This window comes from Hakea prostrata, chromosome 5 (genome assembly GCF_041222555.1).
Source record: "Hakea prostrata isolate BN-2017 chromosome 5, UWA_Hpros_2, whole genome shotgun sequence".
NCBI classification, from domain to species: domain Eukaryota; kingdom Viridiplantae; phylum Streptophyta; class Magnoliopsida; order Proteales; family Proteaceae; genus Hakea; species Hakea prostrata.
The window spans coordinates 40,240,769-40,259,727 of record NC_142604.1 but is presented as its reverse complement, the minus strand read 5'-3'; the positions used below and the strand labels follow the sequence as shown (position 1 = coordinate 40,259,727).

Sequence of the window (18,959 nt, the reverse complement as noted above, 5' to 3'; positions counted from 1 at the left end):
GAAATATACTTTATTTTATGTTTCTTTTTGTAAATTTGAATTATTGATTTAAAATTTTCAGACGTATTTCGTGTAGAAAATTAAACTATTGATGTAAATTAATTTTTTGTAGTATTTGATATAAGATAGCAAGATTTGATCATTTGAATGCATTGTGATATTAAGAATTTTGAAGAACTGTCTTTTATTTTTTGGACGGTAATATCAATTTATATTCCTATTATTTTTTGTTACTTGTATAGATGTGTCAAAACATGTAAGGCATAAAACAGCTTGCCAGAATGCACCTAAAAATTGGTATATCCTTGCCAAGTTATTCAAATCAACATAGGGTTATCTCATGCTCCAAACTTTAAGTCTAGTGTCCTGGTTGATGGTGTTTAATATGTATCGGAACCTCGAAGGAGATATTTCAACAGCGCAAAGAAGCTAAACAAATTATTGCCAAATACGCTACAGAGTGTATGCTTAAAAAGATAAAGAATGAAGGATATCTACTAAATAAGACATAAAAGAGTATTGTTTTAAAAGTTATTTGTCTTTAAAATCAATTCATATTTGGTGAATCAGTGACGTTAAAATAATAAACTTACTATTATGTATTTGTCTTTCTTTTCTTCTACCGATATATTATTTCATCCAAATCAATACATGTTAACATTGTTAAAATTCTTTAAAAGTTGAGAAATTTTTTTCACTACATGATTTTTATCCAATACTTTTTTGCTTGTTAAACAAATTTTCTTTTTCTTCTTTTTTTGAAGTTTGAATATTTTGGAGCTTCATTAATTATTGAATTTGCAAAACATTAAAACAATATGCCGTGAAAATTGACTTTCTTCATTGAAATAAGTTTTCTTTTAGGTTTGTTTTATTTTAAACTCAAACTAATGATTTAAATTTGCATACATATTCCATGGGTAAATAATTGAAATATTGGTATGGATTAGTTCACCACAGTATTTGACATAAAATAGTAGGATTTGATGATCTAAATGCTTTGTACTATTAATAATTGCAAAGAAATGTCTTATTTTTTTCAATAGAAATATTAATCATATTCCTAAAATTTCATGCGGCTTGTGTATGTATGCCAAAAATGTGTGATAGGACTTGCAAGAATACACCCAAAGAGTTGACATACACTTGCCAAGATTTTCTACAATCAATAAAGGGTAGCTCTATGTTCCAAAAGTTTAGATCTACTATCTTGGTTAATGGTGTTTCAAAATGGGGACGTTTAGATCTACTAGCTTGCTGTATGTTTGAAATGTTTGTATTAATGGGGACATTTCTACAGCGCAAAAAAGGGGAGCAAGCTATTGCAAAATATGCCCTAGAGCGCATATTAGAAAAGATTAAAAAATGAAGGATATCCACTAATTGCTAAGGTATGCCTCATGTGTGCCCCATTTTTTTATTTTTTTTTATTTTTTATGAATAAACTATCATCTTGTGGCTGAAATTAAATATGCATGCTTGATTTGCATTAGTTGGCATTTGATTATGTTGCTAATATTTGCTAATATTTGGACCCCCTACCTGTGAGAGTTTAGTATCAATTGGGTATTTTGGGTTTGAGTGTTTAGGGTTGGGGAGGTTGGATTTGAAAGTTGTCTAACAATGTTTGGTTCACCTACTTTTTTTGTGTGGTTCATCTAACCCTTCCCTTACCAATGTTGGATGTTTGGGATAGTTGGATATTATTGTTAATGTTTATGAATTATAGATGTGAATTTTTTTATCTCTTAATTTTTTTCGTTTTCCTATATTTGTGTTACCATGTCAGAACTTCTCATAAGAGTATAAAATCAAGCACAAAGAAGTTGGAAAAGTTCAATCTATAGTTGAAGTCTTCTTCCTTTTTTTTAGTTCCCTTCTATAGCTTAAAGCAAACCATTTCAATTTTTACCACCTCCTTTCTAAGAAATGCTGGTTGATATTTTAAATTGGAGGTCATTTTTGAAAAAGTGCCCCTCCTTAATTAGTTAGGACTTCTTTCTCCTTTTTTTTTTTTCTCCTTTTTTGCAAGTTTGTGTATTTGATTTGTATTGATGCTTATGTAGTGGTACTATGTAAAACATCTTGAGGGTAGATAAAGCTGGTTGAGTTGATCATTGAAGACTTTTGAGCACCTTAAATCTGTTTTGCCTACTGTAGTTTTGAATTCGATTGATGATAATGTCAATGGTCGATCATGCAAATGATCTTTTTCCTCCCATCTAATGAGTGAAGCAGATGCATTCTTACTTTCATAGGTTACATGTTGCAAGAAACAATATTTCGCAACTCTATTTCTTAATGAGCATGCAGTTAAGACAAAACTTGAGAAACCATCCTATTTCTTAATCAGGACCGCATCCACTGTTTTTCTCTTCCTTGTCTTTCAACGGTAAACTTTATACTGGTAGTGCAGGATTAAATAAGAAAGAGGCCGAATGTCTGGCTGCTTGTGCTGCTATTTTCTCCTTTTCCTTGGCTGCTCTTTCTGCTGTTATTTTCTCTCTCTCGCACACACGCAGAGCTACTGTAAATGTTATTGTGCTCTTTTTTTGTCACATTCTGTGATGGAGTTTCTTTTCACACATACAGTTTTTTCTACCATGTCCATCCTCAAATTTCTGTTACATCAAACATGCACGTATATTTGAGTTTTACTCAAAAAGTTACTGTTAGCATCTTCAATCGTTGGATACCAATACAAAAGCGAAAAAACAGTCATGAGACTTGGTTGAGCTCAACCCTACACATCACCCTCAGCCCAAACTACATCAACCCAAAGCCTGAAAATTCCAATCCTGACTTATCCTTAGGGTTCAAAATTTCAGCCCTCAACATTTCGGGCTTAAGATGACTTCATATTGACAGGGCCAAACTTATACCCTAGTCTGTCCGCAACCAGTCCATATATAACTTAGTTGGGTAAGAAAATTTGGCAACCAACCAAAAGTTGGTATCACTTCGCAAATAGATATTTGTATCTCTCATACCCCTCTATCACACATTTGATCATTTCAGGCACTAAAGAGGCTTGTGCTCCCCTCACACTTCACCAACATTTAAAAATCCCCACTTCGGCCACTGAGGTACAGCCCCTCATAAATATATGATAGAAAGATGTGAGAAGAACGAGACCTTGTACCCATAGGGTAGAGGATCCAAACTTATAAAAGGTGTAGAGTTAGAACCTCCTTGGAATTGGAAACTTTCCCCCATATAATAAGCTCTCTCCAAGGATGAGTAGGGTGTGCATAAGCTAGCACAAACACCAATCCCCAACACCCCTTACCACCCCCACCCCGGCGCACGCAGGCGGCAACAACAAAATGGGGGGGGGGGGGGGGGGGAATCTCTTGTAGGTTCTGGATCTCAAAGACTAGAGAAAGGCTCAATTAGTTGACTTGTAATACTTATTTTCAACAAATCCTACTATTCTTGGTATATCCTTTCCATTTCTTAAAGTAAAGAGGTACACTGGTGCCTAAATGGTTGTGGGTATCGGTATCACATTCGATAATACGTATTAGTTTTGAATCTCTTATCGAGACAGGAACATTACCATATCAGTTGCATGGGCATTCTAAACAGAAACTATGTACTCATGTCAAGTTATTTCGTTTAAATAACCAACCAAATCATCAATTGATATCCCAAAACCTAAAATTTGTGAGTGGAGGAGATGGTGAAGGGATCTTACATTTCAAAGGATTCATTCTAGTGCAGAACAGAAGAAATTCTGACACAGGTGACCCTAATTTATGCAAAAGCTACCCTTTTGGAACTGATAACAGAACATAATGTCATTAGCACTTGCAAAATTTCAAGTGGCTCAGTTTCTGCCTCTTCCAATTCTGCCACGTGTATTTTCGTATGTCCGAGTAACCAATAAGAGCCGTGGGTCATCTGCTGGTATTTCTCGATCCTGAAAATATAAGTCAAGAAAGTGAGGATACACATGTAACATGTAGGTTGATACAGTCATACAAGAAGAAACATTTAGATACAGATAAACAATGAAATTGGTGACTTCAATCAAAGTAGCAGCGAAAACATGAAATTTGGTTAATAAACAATTTATTGACACAATTTAATAAAAGCACAAACTAGTGATACTCATTATACATATGGATACATTTATTATCACATTTATTATTGTATGAGGCATTTAGGTTGTTTTGATCCTCAGGATTCAAAGTGGTTGAAGTTCTGTACCTCAGTTAATTATTTTCCTATTCTTAATACAGAGTCCCATATTGGAGTTGCTCAAACTAGAAACCAAAACATCTTTTTACCAAAGGATCATATAAAGAAACCTGGGAGAATAATGAGAACTCAAATATATTATATTAAGGGTGACGGTGATCTTCATCAAAGTAAACAAAAAAGGTGAAGGTAATTAATTATACAAGGGAACCACAAGAACAGCGGGAACTGAACTATATTAGGTTAAGGATGGGGGTAATAATTATACGAGGCAACCAAGAACTGGATTTTATGGGAATTAGGGTAATGGGGTTAGTTCTAAGTGCCAATTTACTGATTCTAGTGAACTATTACATTGATTTCAGCAAACCAAACAAGGTAGGACAGAATCAGCAGCGAGGTTACAAAATGAGGGAAACCATACTCAAGGAGTTCAGCCAGGAAGAGTCAACCTCATATGGATGAGTTCCATATTGGTGCAGAGACACTGAAATCAAAATTTGGACGGCTTTCTCACGGTTGGTTTGGTCTGTACTGGAAGTCACTTCTAGAGGAAAGATAAGACGGAATGGTTTGGGGAACCGGACTTGTTGAAAAAGAACAAAACATTGATACAAAGTTGATTGATGGTGAAACAGGGATGGATATGCAAAAGAAAGCCATAGAAACCACCTAGTCTTCCCACCACAAGGTATCAATTGGATCAAGCACAAATTCATTCGAACAGTTATTCCTTCAACCTTAATCAAGCACCACAAAAATCATTAATGAGAAGGGCAGAAAAAGACTGCTCATTAATCTTGTCCAATGCTCCCCCCCCCCCCTTTTCCTCTGCTTCATACAACCTTTATGCTAAAACACTCAGAAATAGAACCTTACAGTTTTAAAAAAGAAGGCGCAACCCAGTGTCTAACTAATAAGGTAACCTTAACCGACCAGGCCATGGATACATTGCTGGCCCTTTAGAATCCTAATCCAACACATCCAAAACACTGAATAATAATTATTTGCAACTCAAATAGAAGCAAATCAAACCAGTTTAATTTAAGTAACATAGAACAACAATAATACTCGAAGTAAATGAAAAAAAAAAAGGCAATCAATTTTACTAATACTGTCAATGAAGACGTCGTTCAAAAGCTGGGCTTGAGTATAGGATCCCATCCAAGATGATAATTGAAACCTGGACTTGAGGATGGAACCTCATCCAAATCCTTATAAGATAGCATGGTGAACAACATAAATATTTAGGTGAATAAAGGTGCTGCTAGCGTATTCTACTGACATATTAATTGAATGAAAGGTGTTTACTTACATATTTTATTTTCTAGATCGAATACAATGCAATTACGTACTATGTGATATGGTGATCTACCCGTACTAAAGTTGTCACCAAGGTACGAAATTTGACCGAAATTTGGGAATGTTTCGGTGGAATTTCGCCCCAGTTTGAGGGTAGTTAGGATCATTTGGGCTTGCTTTTTTGTGTCTAGCCTAATTTGAAGCCAAATAGACACACTAGGAGTGTTGCTTTTGCTTAAAACCTAACCTAAAGTGGTGTTCTTGATCGAAACATGCCCAGTTGTATGTTGGCAAAACTGGAAGTAATGTAGTACTGTATTTGATTGATCAAAACAGTAGCCAAATAAGATGTTTCACAGGGAATAATTTCAGATTTAATAGACTATAGATAAACAGAATTCAGATATAAAGGTAGGCTGAAAATCGGGGTGGTAGTACAAGGATATTAGCTAAGCAACATGGACTGAATAGGTCTTCAGAATAGGGGAGAACTATGACGAAGACATGGAAGGAACAATATGAGATAATTGAATGAAAAATACGAACAACAAAGTACACCTGGGCTTCACACCGCAAGGTGGATCGATTGGATCAAACACAAGGATTCTTTAAAGAGAAAATAGCTAACAAGCAATTTTATTTCAAAGTTAAGTGTTGAGTTGTGTCCTCACCTCTTACATGAGTCTCTTTATATAGCATTCTAAAGAGACATCAACATTAATGGTAATATCCAATCACTAGCTAACACCACTTACTTATTAATAACTCAACTATTACCTAACTCTTGACAAAGGAAAATTCCTTTGACAATGAATTCTTTTATTTTCAAATCACAACCACTTTTATTAACTTTTCAAGAACTAGACTAGGGCTTAGGTCTAGACCATGGAGATCAAAATATGTGGACTAACTTTAACCCTCTAAAACAGTCCTAGTCCATAAAAATCATGGGTTGATTTGGGTGATAGCTTTAGGCCTTTGATGGGTCTGACCCAATTGGTTTGCTTCTTAAATATGTCTTCAATTTTGCATCAACTCTCCCAAGCTTGAAAATATTCATCTCCGATGAATGAATGAATGACATGTAACGTTCATACAAATCGGGATTGAATTTCTTGAAATTGTCAGCATGAATCCAAGTACTATCATGTCGTGGACGACTCTTCCATTTGACGAGGAAAGCATGGTATCCAGTGACACGACGAGTGGTTTTGTAAGAGTCATCCAAAACCTCATCAATGATGTCAATGATTGGTGGCTTGAGTTGGGGCAGCATCAACATTTGTTCAATGTCTCCATCATTAGAGTGGTGTCCTACATAAAGATGTAAGTCAGCCACATTGAAGGCATTGCTTATGTTCATTTCTTTTGGTAGCTCGAGTACATAAGCATTTGATCCAATGTGTTTCAACACCTTGTATGGACCCATCTTCTTTGGATGGAGTTTGTTGTTGACCCCATGTTGGAACCTTTCTGAATTGACACGAACCATCACCATGCCTCTCGATTGAAACTCCACATATCATCAATGAAGATCTGCTGTAGCCTTGTAGACATCATTGTTGAGAGCTATTCTTCAAAGCATTTACCTCTGTGATATGGTGCAGAAACTCGTCAGCCTCAATACTCACGCATGCTTGTGGTGGCAGTGAAATGATGACTATAGGCCATTGGGGTTGAACTCCAAGTAGAATCTCAAATGGAGTACACCCTGTCGTATGATTAACTTAGTTGTTGTAAGCAAACTCAGCTATGTCAAGTATGGACGGCCATGTCTTCTCATAATCACAAACCAAGCACCTCAGTAAGTTTCCCAAGCTTTGACTCACCACCTCTATCTACTCGTCAGTTTGTGGATGGAATGCAGTTGAAAACTGTAAGTTTGTGTTAGTTTCCAGTCATAATGTCTTCTAAAAGTAACTCAGCTCATGTAGTCGTACAACCTCCTTAAAAAATATCTTTGCAATGTGAGATGCATCAAAGGTCTTGCGACATGGTATAAAGTGAGCCATCTTTGCGAATCCGTCAACCACAACCATGATGGAGTCGTATCTCTCTTTTGTTGACGGTAGCCCAACTACGAAATCCATACCAATATCAATCTAAGGTGCATGAGGAACTGGTAATGGTGAGTATAGACCTGTATTTTGCTTGGTTCCCTTGGCTAGCTAACAGACTTTGCATCTCTTGATTACATGATCAACATCCTTTGCAATATAAGACCAATAATACACATCGGTAACTTGTATGATAGTCTTATCCTTGCTTAAATGACCTCCCAAACCTCCACCATGCAACTCCCGTATGATGTAATGTTGTAGGGAAGAATTTGTAATGCATAACCAAGTTCCTGAAAACAAATACCCATCGTGAAGTGAGTATTTATGATGTTGCCTGCCTTGCTATAACTCCTTGTATGGCATGTTGAAATCTTGTCAGATGCATACTCATCACGTATTTGATCAATGCTAATTGGGCTTCACACCGCAAGGTGGATCGATTGGATCGAACACCAATCTTCCTTGATCAAACACAAGGATTCTTTAAAGAGGAAATAGCTAACAAGCGATTTGATTTCAAAGTTGAGTGTTGAGTTGTGTCCTCACCTCTTACATAAGTCTTTTTATATAGCATTCTAAAGAGACAACAACATTAATGGTAACATCCAACCACTAGCTAACACCACTTACCTATTAATAACTCAATTACTACCTAACTCTTGACAAAGGAAAACTCCTTTGACAATGTGTTCTTTAATTTTCAAAGCACAACCCCTTTTAGTGGATTTTCAAGAACTAGACTTGGGCTTAGGTATTGACCATGGAGATCAAAATATGTGGGCTAACTTTAACCCACTAAAACAATCCTAGCCCATGAAAACCATGGGCTGATTTAGATGATAGCTTTGGGCTTTTGATGGGCTTGACCCAATGGGCTTCTTCTTTCTTAAATATGTCTTCAATTCTGCATCAGGAAGTTTGGAACATGAATTTTAATCGATGTAAATATGAATATTATGCAAGCCAACACTAAGATTTTCATTAAAATGCAACAACACACACAAGTAGAATTCAATATACAAGTATGTGTTGAGTTCGATCCATCCCACGATCATGGAAGAGTACTTTAAATATTGAACATAAGCATGTCATGACATGGTAGAGATAAAGTTATCCATATAGTTCGTCACTGGCCTAGTTGTGCTAGTCCTAATGGATATCCAAAGATGAAGTCACAAATGATGCACCTGGTCCATATCTATACTCATGCAGACATGCTAGTATAATCAGCAAATGAACCACCATATCCATATTCATAGCCATAAGCCCTATATGGTACAACCCCTTGAAATTTCAAAATTTCACTAGAACTTTCGAGATTTCAATGAAATTTTCGAAATCTCACCAAAATTAGCGAAATATCGGTGAAAATACCAAAACCGAATCTAAGACTCGACCCATGTTTCCATCTTCAACCCTAGCTTTCGGGCATCATCTTCAGTAAGAACCCATGGTAGAAAAATTTGCCCAGTTTCAACGATATTTTGCCAATATTTCCTACCATAGCTTGTCACTGAAGATGATGTTTGAAAGCTAGGCTTGAAGATGGAACCTCATTCAAATCCTTACGATAGGTGAACAACACAAACCTTAAGGTGAATGAAGATGATTGCTTGTGTATTCTATTAGCAAACTAATTGATTAGGTGCAATGCAAAGTTCTTCATTCAAAAATTTGCCACATTCTTTGGGGACAACTATAGCTTCATGACAAGAAAGATGAGCATTGCCAAGAAGAAACGGATTCCCTCTAACATGGTGGACTTGAGATGAAATTCCTGCCCATGAAGGATCCTTCATCCATCAAGCTAAAGAACACCACCAGTACATTTCTACTAAGGGTTCTACTAAGGGTGCAATTTGACTCAGATGGCATTCTTGAACCTCATCCAAACTTGTCGGACTCGAGTTCATTTCACAGGACAGTCAATGCAGAACCACTAAATTATTTAGATCGGCAAGCTACCCTTTATTGCCTGAAACCCCAAAAAGAACTAGTCCAATAAGGGTATGACCTAAAAATTATATTATTTCAGCATCTAGTTTTAGTCGTTTATTTGTTTTAGTTTCCTATACAAGAGAGAGTCAGATTTAGAGAAAAGTTGCAATGCTATCCAAGTTGTCAACCATAGTATGTAACCATCATTTTTTGTCCAAATATCCTACCAAAAGTTGTATAATCTATTCCTAGCATGTAAGTATGAATCATAGAACCATTTTGCAATCTTTATTTAAAAAACGCATCAGTAATTAAATTCATCCTATCAAAAGATTCATAACATGAACAAAATCATTAACATCAAAGATTTAAGCCACATCAAAGTCCAAAACATCTTTCAAGTTCCCAAGTATAAAGTGTAAACCCAAAATATCAAATTTCCCTACTCCCTCACATTAGTATTCCGTATTCAGCCAATAATAACATTATATTTAGAATCTTTATATAACTAACAATAAAACAGAAAGACAAAATTGTAATAGCCCAGTTGCCTAGGCAGGTTAGGCATCCAAGGCGATGCCTTGCCAGCCAAATCACTGGCCTTTCATGCAATTATCTAAGTGGTTACCACCGAACATCCTAGAAAACTGCCTGGTCATCTAGTAATGCAATCTCTTCCCCCTTCCCCTATGTTTTCTCCCTACTTCATAATCCCCCATGTTTCCTCACTATTAAAACCACCATAGCAGAACAATTCTCTGGTCTGCATTATATTGGTATTCTTGCACAGAAGAGCCACAGTATCAGCAGTAAGGGGTAGAGGAGAACAGGTGACACACCTTTAGACCATTATAATAGGCCTCCACAGCAGGAAGGGACGGATTAATTTTACGGTGTTGCATCAGGTCCCAAATGAAATTAGCAGTTCTGTAATCACCAGTCTGTGTAAAATCATCAAAAGAACAATTCAGAGGAATACCAACAGGAATGAAATTAGCTAATAAATGAATCCTTATAAAACCAGAGAAGGATTACACAGAAAAAAATCTGTCCAAAATAAGTCCAGAAATTAGAAATAATATTACAAGTACCTTTTCACCTGCCGCTATAAGGAGCAGGTCATTACCCATTTTTGCATTCAAAAAGAAATTTCTGGAATTCATTTTTTCCTGCACATGGAAGTCAAGACATGAACGATGATTTATAGAATCAAGAATGATCCCAGTGTTAGAGGACCAATCTAGGTCAAGAATACAAGAAACCAATCGTACCAGGGTGTCTATGGCTAGCTGCATTCCCCTAGGAGTATACCCAACCATCGCTCCTTCTATAAGTGTCTACAGCCACAGAAATGCAACATTCTTATTTAGTTTTACATTACACAGATCAGAAAGAATTGAGTTGACCAGCATCCAATCCAAAATCAAGTCCCTATGAGTAATATTAATAAAGGCATGGAAGATTTCTTGTGGCTCCATAGACCATATTACAGTGATATAATTGGAGCCTTCAGATCCATTTCTCTTTTTCCTCTGTCGGAAACCTCTTCTGAGGCTTTTATTAATCCAACCCAGTATTTCATTTTGTCGATGGGTTCCTTCTATCTTTTTTTCTTCTCTTTTTTGTAAGTAACGATACAATTGGAAGTGGATGTTAAAGACGGTGCTTAAGGTAAATTTGCACTAAAAACTGAGGAATATAACAGCATCAAAGAAACAAATAAATTGTACTGTAATTGTGTTTCCAATATAAATTTTTGGTCTCATTACTTGGTTCTAGGCAACATCATTCACCTCACTAACCTATTTCTCAAGTGAAACCAGGATTTCAGAAAATCCACTAATATGAGGAAAAGGGAGAAAAATGTAAACCCAAACGTTTGGCAAAGCATATGATTTCTTGGGTGTTCTCAGGTATAGTGCCAAGAGATAAGTGCTCTTTTTGCATGCCCACTTTGTTGATTGTCCATAAAGGACTCTTCAGCATCGTCTCAATAAATTTTACTGATTTTGAAGCTTAACCTGATAATGAACCAATTCTGAAGCATTAAAGAACAGGCCCGGTTGACTACTAAGTTTGGTTTCCAGTTTTAGCAAGCAGCAGGACGATTAGTCTACTGATTCAGTTTAGATCGTGAATAAATTATGTTACACATACAGTGGAACCATATCAGCACTGACAGCTTAACACTTCCACCTACAAATATCATTTTGTTCATGCATTGGAAATGACTATATTTTAAGACAACATTTCATGCATATATATATATATATATATATGCTAATCATGATCAAATACATATTGCAGTACATGACTGTGCACATCTAAAACATAAGGCTTACTAATACCTAAACAAGACATAAATAGGCTTAATTCATACTCTCTTTTTTTTTTTTTTTTTTGTTTGGGGGGGGGGGGGGAGAGAAAATTAATTCATACTCTCGAGAGAATAAACAGTACTCTTAACTAGAAGCATACGAGCTTGCCATGTAGCTACAACATTTCCCCTTATTGCAAGTCCAGTAACCTCCAGTACATTTAACTAAAGCATTTGGTCAGTGCAATCTCAATTCATCAAAAGGTGTGTTTTACTGTCTTATATAGTCAGATGACCTTGACATTGTGTTCGTATGTTGGTAAACCCTTCCTAGACTAGCAAAGATATATAGATCTCATCTCGATATATGTTGTTCATGGATAGGAGTATTTAAATTGCTTTAGAGTTAAGCATGCCCAGTATGTACGTTTAACACCATTTCTAATTCCTTATATACTCCATGGTATCATCTACCAAATATGTAACATGCTGAAGTGCTTCTGTATACCTACCGTGAAATCTTCTGACGTAATTGTGGAAACTTTATTTCAAAGTTTTATTAGACTGATTCTGTTGTTCACACTTCACATATACCTGGTATTATCATGTCGGGAATGAAATTGGAAGTACAGCAGCAGAAATAACTCATTTTGGCAAGATTTCGAAACAATGGGTTAGCACCAAGGACCAAGATCTCAGTTTTGACAAGCCAGAAACAGAGATACAGCCAAAATAGGTCAAAACCAGGGGCTTTTGGGGGTAATATTTGACATTTGATAGGCTGGTCAGAACTGGTTGAAACTACCTAAACTTTGTGAAACATGCCGAAATTTGTCAGAACTGCTGAAATTTGATGGGTTTAAATTGGCAATAACTTAGCATTTATTGGTCAAAACTACCAAAATATTGGTTGCAATTACCAAAATGCACCCATACAAAGTATTGAAATTATCAGCAGCTCTCCTATTTTAAAAAGAAATATACATACCAACTGCTGTTAAGCAGTGACATAAGCAGGTTATTCCCCCCCCCCCCCCCCCCACACACACACAAAAAGAACAATTAAGCGCTATTATTGTAAGGATACTGCCCTTTAGGGCCCAGCACCCACTGCCCACCCCTCCCATTTTTTTTAAGGTTTATTTCGCATTCTTTTATTTATTTATTTTGGCTGCAGGTTTTCTGAAGATCGACAGTGGAGAAGCATTGGGGGCAAAAGGCCATTTCTCATTCTCAACAACCTCTAGCCAACTGTTGCTGTCTATTATTACTCATAACTTGTGAGGGAAATGGAGACTCGCAAGGGAAATGGAATTTTTCTTTTTCTTTTTTTTTTTGGGGGGGGGGGGGGGGGTGAGAATATCTTAACCTTGCCTTTTATAATTTAACTATTCTGAGATTTTTCTTTCCACAAAGATGAAAAGGGGAAGAAAGTAGTTTCTTGATCTGCAGAAAAAAGGGTTTTATTGGAGAACATAGTTGTCACGGCGATGAGGCGATGCAAGGCGGTTTAGGCTAGTTGAGGCAATGAGTCGATGAGGCACTTTTGAGGCGGTTGGGGCGTTTTAAGTGAAATTTTTAGTGTACATCTCATTCACTCCAATTCATTATAAATCTATCATATCTTATATGAAAGAAGAAAAAAAAACCTAATATTAGCCTACCTCAAGTCATCCAACATACTACAAACCACACATAGTAGGTCCTAAATAAAAAGCCGCGGGAAGAAAGGAAGAGAAGAAGTCATCTGTTGCGCGGCTTGCCAGAGTATCGTCGCGGGAATGGAAGAGAAGAAGAGAAGTAGAGAGGAAGAGAGAAAGAGATTAGGGATTAAAGTGAGAGGGAGAGTGAGACTCGAGTCAAGAACTTATTCTCTTTAGATTTTTTTTTTTTTTTTTTAACATTTGATCACATGTAGTGTCATTATAAATATGCATATAGGTTCAAACAATAGATACTTTACAATTGGAATCTACTAAGCAATTCAATATATGCCTTCAATTTGGCATCTTTCATGTGATTTAAAAAAGAAAAAAAAAAAGTGGACGCCTTGGGGTATAAGGCGTCCGAGGCTCTTGAGGCGACGCCTAGGCAATGCCTCATACCCCAAGGCGGTCGCTTTATTGCCCGAAAAACAGGCGACACCGATTTGAGGCACTCAGAAGGTGCCCGGATGCCTAGCCGTTGCCTAGGTGACGCCTTAACAACTATGTTGGAGAAAGGGTTTGATTATGACTAAGAAAGTGAATTTCGGCTTCATCTTTTATGTTTGACCAGAGAGAGACAGAAAGTTCAGTGGACAAGAACAGGAGACACAAACCACAACTACCTCCGGTAATGTAATAAAGTGAATGTCAGCTACATCTTTTATGATTGACCTTAAACAGTCAGTAAATTCCATTTCATAGATTAGCACCCCTTAAAAATCAGGTTAACTGTTGATATTTCCATATTTTGTGGGTGCCTTAAGGTAATAACCATCCTTCTTTTATGCCAATACTGCCAATAAACAAGTTCAACAAGAGTCAATAACACATGAACTATAGGAAAAAGGGCCATTCCCATTACTTAGTGTAAACTCCACCTAAGTGTGGTCTTGAGGACAGTGAGCTTGGAGAAGATCCAAACTTCAGCATTTTTGCACATGGTGGCCACTACTAGATGCGATCCTAGGCATTTTCCCAGGCAGCCTGGAACTTCTACAATTGCTCAAAGCAACGGACCCTTATGCAAGCTACGCATGGAAGCAAATCTTGGTTTCAACTGTCTTATCTTGATTTGCCAGAGGTCCGGTATGATAAGTGACCATGCAGTTAAAGAAACAGGTTTCAACAATAATTCAGAAATTATGATAGTTTTGACCAAAGAACAGCTTCGGCCAGTTATCAGTCCATCACAAGTCAAGTTCTACTGAGGAGAAAAACTTCTTTCAACCAGTTTGAACTAAATTCTGATTTCTGGTGAATTGAGACCTCAGTCGGCACCAAAGTTTTCGTCCTTGGAGCTAAAGAAGAATTACTTTATGCTATCGCAGAACAAAAATCTTTGCCAACCGAAAAACAAGTCTGAGAGAGGTAAAGAGCATTAGGGCTTCCCATGCAAGATGTTCTGGAATTTTATAATTGAAACTCAATTCTAGATAAGTCTAAATAAAGATTGTGAGTTCCGTGATACTAAGACTTCAGAAAATTTCAATTAATGTCCTTCAAGACATTAACTGCAAGAAGCATCAGCAGTAAGGATTAAAGTGAACAAGATAACTATTAAACATTAACAATGTAACTTATTTATTGATGAACTCACCACAAATAGCTCAACCATTGGCGGCCCTGTATAGTCCTCAAAACATTTAAGCCCACGATCAATGTCTCCAGAATGTAAATAGCATCTGCTTGAGACGACCCATGTTAATTAAGAAGAGAACGATAATAGAAACAATGGAATTGAGGGAACAGTTTAACCTTGAGAATATTATACAGAAGTATGAAATACACAAGCACGATACGGCATATGACATAAGAAACTATCTAAACCTGTTGACTAACTATAACATTAAGACTGTAAAAGCTATTTTAATATTCCCCCTCAGTTAATGGATATTGATCATGCCAAGCTTGTTAGAAATATAATTCACCCTAGCGCTTCCGGAAGACTTTGTAGATTTGCAAGTTAATCAATGTATGAACATGACAGGGAAAAACAAATCCCAGTCGCAGCTTTTGTTGAACAAAATCACAATCTACTTTCATGTGTTTTGTTCTTTCATGAAACAAAGCATTTGAGGTAATACACATAGCGGCCTTGTTTTCATGCTAAAACTGCATAGAAGATGTCTTTCAAACCCAAGCTCATTCAATAACCATTTCACTCACATCAACTCCTATGTGTCGAGCCATCGTCCATACTCTTGACTTTCCACGAGCCACAACAGTCTATTTCTTGCTTTTCCATGACACCAAATTTCCTCCATACATGCAATTACTCATGGTTGGTCTATCAATAGGAGACCCAGCCAGTCTACATCTGAAAACCCCTTAGCTCTTGCATGTCCATGGTTCGAGAACTAGACCACATCCAAGAGCCTTCTTCAGGTACCTCACGACACAGATCACAGCATCCCAATGAAATGTCCGAGAAGTAGACAAAAACTGACTTGCAAAACTCACTGGGAAGGCAATGTCAAGTAGAGTTTCTTAGGATCACTAGGAACCATGGTCAACATCTCGATCTAGGGGCCCATCTTGCAAACTCCAACAAGAGAGCTGGCTTGAGTTTTAGCCGAGTTGGTGGAATTTTTCTCCAAACTCAAGATCCAACTCGAGGAGTATTAATGGTTATTTGGGGCTGAACAGCCTATTGTGGTCCTCGTAGTCGTAGACATATTGGTGATCTCGTTTTTTTTTTAGGGGGGGGGATACATATATTTTGTGTAGATGTGAGTTCCAGTTCAGACCCCACGTGAGAAACCACTACACTGAAGTGAAGCCTTAAAACGGCATATTGTACACATCATATACTCATATATTAATGCTCAAAGTTCAATTCTCAAACGAGTCTGTTACATTACACATGCTCATAGTTCAAATTATAATACAATCATCAAAGTTACAACTAGAGAGTTAAGACTTGAGACCCTATGTGCTATAAGTGCATCATCCTGTCTCGCACATCATCAAGTCTCACAAAATGGAAAAAGAGAGATGCATTGCGGGATCTCAGTTTTCTGACCATGATCAACATCATCACTTGTAAGCAATGTGTTTGGACTTGCAAGCGTATCCAGAAAGATTCAGATCCTAATAATCTTCTTTTTGAACGAAGATGAATAACATACACTATAAAAGTAAGATTCCTTTCTTCAATTGAGCCACTTCCACCCAATAAATCTCTCTCCAAATCTTCAACTTAGAAATCCTGTTGTGGATGGACCTTCAACTTCTCTATCCTTGAAGGGTCATCTCCTTTAAATACAAAATCATCCACGTACAATGAGAAAAAATATCCCCACATCAAATGCCTGGAAAATACAGAATGATCAGTATTGTACTGGATTGGATTGGTCCAAACTCCAACACAACCTCAGTAAACTGACCAAATCAAGCTCAAGGATATTGTTTGAGCCCATACACATACTTCCTGTGTTTACACATCATACCATATCCCCTTGAACGAAAACCCCAGGGGTTGCTCCAAATGTACTTCTTTATAGAGATCCCCACAAACAAAGCAACTTTTTCAAATCCAACTGAAAAGTTAAGAGTACCAGCCAAGAAAATCAAAATGTGCGTAGGAGTATCCTTCACCACAGGAGATAAGGAGTTCACAAATCAATTACATACACTTGGGCATACCCCTTACCCATAAGGTGGGTCCTCAAGCAAGCCGAAAGACCACCAAGATTAACCTTAGCTGCAAAAACCCAATGACAAGCAAAGCGGGTTTTTTACCAGAACGAATTGATGTAAATCATTTCCAGGGGCAGCATAGGGCCTAGGGTTGCTCCCCCCCCCCCCCAAACTCTACGACCCCTAATCCCACTAGGGGTATTTTGGTTATTTTTGGTAATTTCTGTTGAGCCCAAGATAGGGTATCATTGGGTCCAGCATGTTAGGACCTAGATCTACTTTTTATTTTCGAAACTGAGTCATCATTTGGCAAGTTGTTAAAGATTCCTTGTTAGGGTTGGATTCGTAGTTTGTGAAGGAGACCATTGAAGTTGTTGTAGTCCTTGCAAGGAATCAACATCTACTCTTAGAATTCAAATTGGAACTCTCCAGAGTTAGTTATGAAGATTCCTTGTATGAGTTGAACTACTAAGAGTATTATTTAGAATTTGTATGCAAGTTCAAGTCCTAGTTTGTTTTCTTTTTAGAAGTTGAAGTGCTATTATTTTTTCTTTCATGTAGGCTATAAATAAGTCACTCTGGGTTGTAACAAACTGGACTTGAGTTTATTGAATAAAATGAAGTCGTGGCCTCGTGGGTTCCTAAGAGGAATCCCAAAGCTGTTTGTGTGATAAAATTCTGCAGTTCACTTCATTAATTCTCCCTCCTTCAAGCTTGTGGCAGCACCAATCCTCAAGTAATCCAGCAATGACAAACCCCTATCCAAGTAAGTCCACCCAGCCCCTCTCCTTCCCTTTCCCTCCTCAATAAGTCCCCACGCACCCTCCCCCCATTCCCCCTTTTTCCCTATGGTAGCAGCCGGTTCCCCTCCCCTCTAAAACCCTAAATTCCCTACCCCACTCAACCCCTCCCTTCCCCTATGGGATCACACCTTCCCCTAAGCCCTATTCCTACTTTTAGTTTCCCCGTTAAACCTTCCTCCATTAGGTTTTGTAATTTTCTGCAATTCATCTCCTACCATTAGAAACCCGTAAACCTAGTTTACTAAAACCTTCATAACTCCTAAACCCCTCAACCAAACTCCAAACCCTTTTAGAAGTATCTTCTCCATACCTTCTATGCCTTCCATAGTTGTCACGGCGGCGAGGCGATATGAGGCGGTTTAGGCTAGTTGGAGGCGATGAGTCGACGGACATGCCTTCCGAGGCGCCCTTTAAGGCGGTTGAGGCGTTTTAAGTGAGATTTTTTAGTGTACATCTCATTCACTCTAATCCATTATAAATTTATCATAGCTTATATAATAGAAAAAATAATATTACCCTACCTCAAGTCATCCAACATACCTACAAACCACACATAGTAGGTCCTAAATAAAAAGTCGGTGGGGAAGAAACCAAGAGAAGAAGGCACCTGTAGCTGGCCCTTGCTTGTCGGAGTGTCGTCGCGGGAATCCAAGAGAGAAGAGAGCAAAAGAGAAAGAGATTAGGATTAGAGTGAGAGTGTGAGACTCGAGTCGGAACTTATTCTCTTTCGATTTTGTTTGTTTTTATTTTTTTATTTTGATCCCATGTAGCATCATTATAAATATGCATATAGGTTCCAAACAATAGATACTTTACAATCGGAATCTAATAAATAATTCAATATACGCCTTCAATTTGGTATCTTTTATGTGATTTAAAAAGAAAAAAAAAAGCTATATGCCTAAAAATAAGGCGACGCCGATTTGAGGCGCTTCGAAGGCACCGGACGCCTAGGCGGCGATTAGGTGACGCCTTAACAACTATGATGCCT

General features: G+C 37.4%; 1 protein-coding gene across 1 annotated transcript; it reads right to left on the bottom strand.

Moving 5' to 3' along the window:
- Nucleotides 1-3,420: 3,420 nt before the first annotated feature.
- LOC149015971 (pentatricopeptide repeat-containing protein At4g35850, mitochondrial-like) lies at nucleotides 3,421-15,355 on the bottom strand. The gene is made up of 5 exons (XM_089156026.1): nucleotides 15,124-15,355; nucleotides 10,775-10,840; nucleotides 10,595-10,672; nucleotides 10,343-10,444; nucleotides 3,421-3,922 (listed from the first exon to the last, which is right to left on the bottom strand). Exons 1-5 carry the CDS (start codon nucleotides 15,139-15,141, stop codon nucleotides 3,830-3,832), a joined length of 357 nt encoding a protein of 118 aa, XP_089012152.1. The 5' UTR covers nucleotides 15,142-15,355; the 3' UTR covers nucleotides 3,421-3,829.
- Nucleotides 15,356-18,959: the final 3,604 nt, after the last annotated feature.

What these genes read in the sequence shown, in the direction of transcription:
- LOC149015971 (XM_089156026.1), bottom strand. An exon ending in AGCTAGCCATAGACACCCTG is followed by an intron (nt 10,673 to 10,774) that starts GTACGATTGGTT and finishes TTCCATGTGCAG; the next exon opens with GAAAAAATGAATTCCAGAAA. An exon ending in TTATAGCGGCAGGTGAAAAG is followed by an intron (nt 10,445 to 10,594) that starts GTACTTGTAATA and finishes GATTTTACACAG; the next exon opens with ACTGGTGATTACAGAACTGC.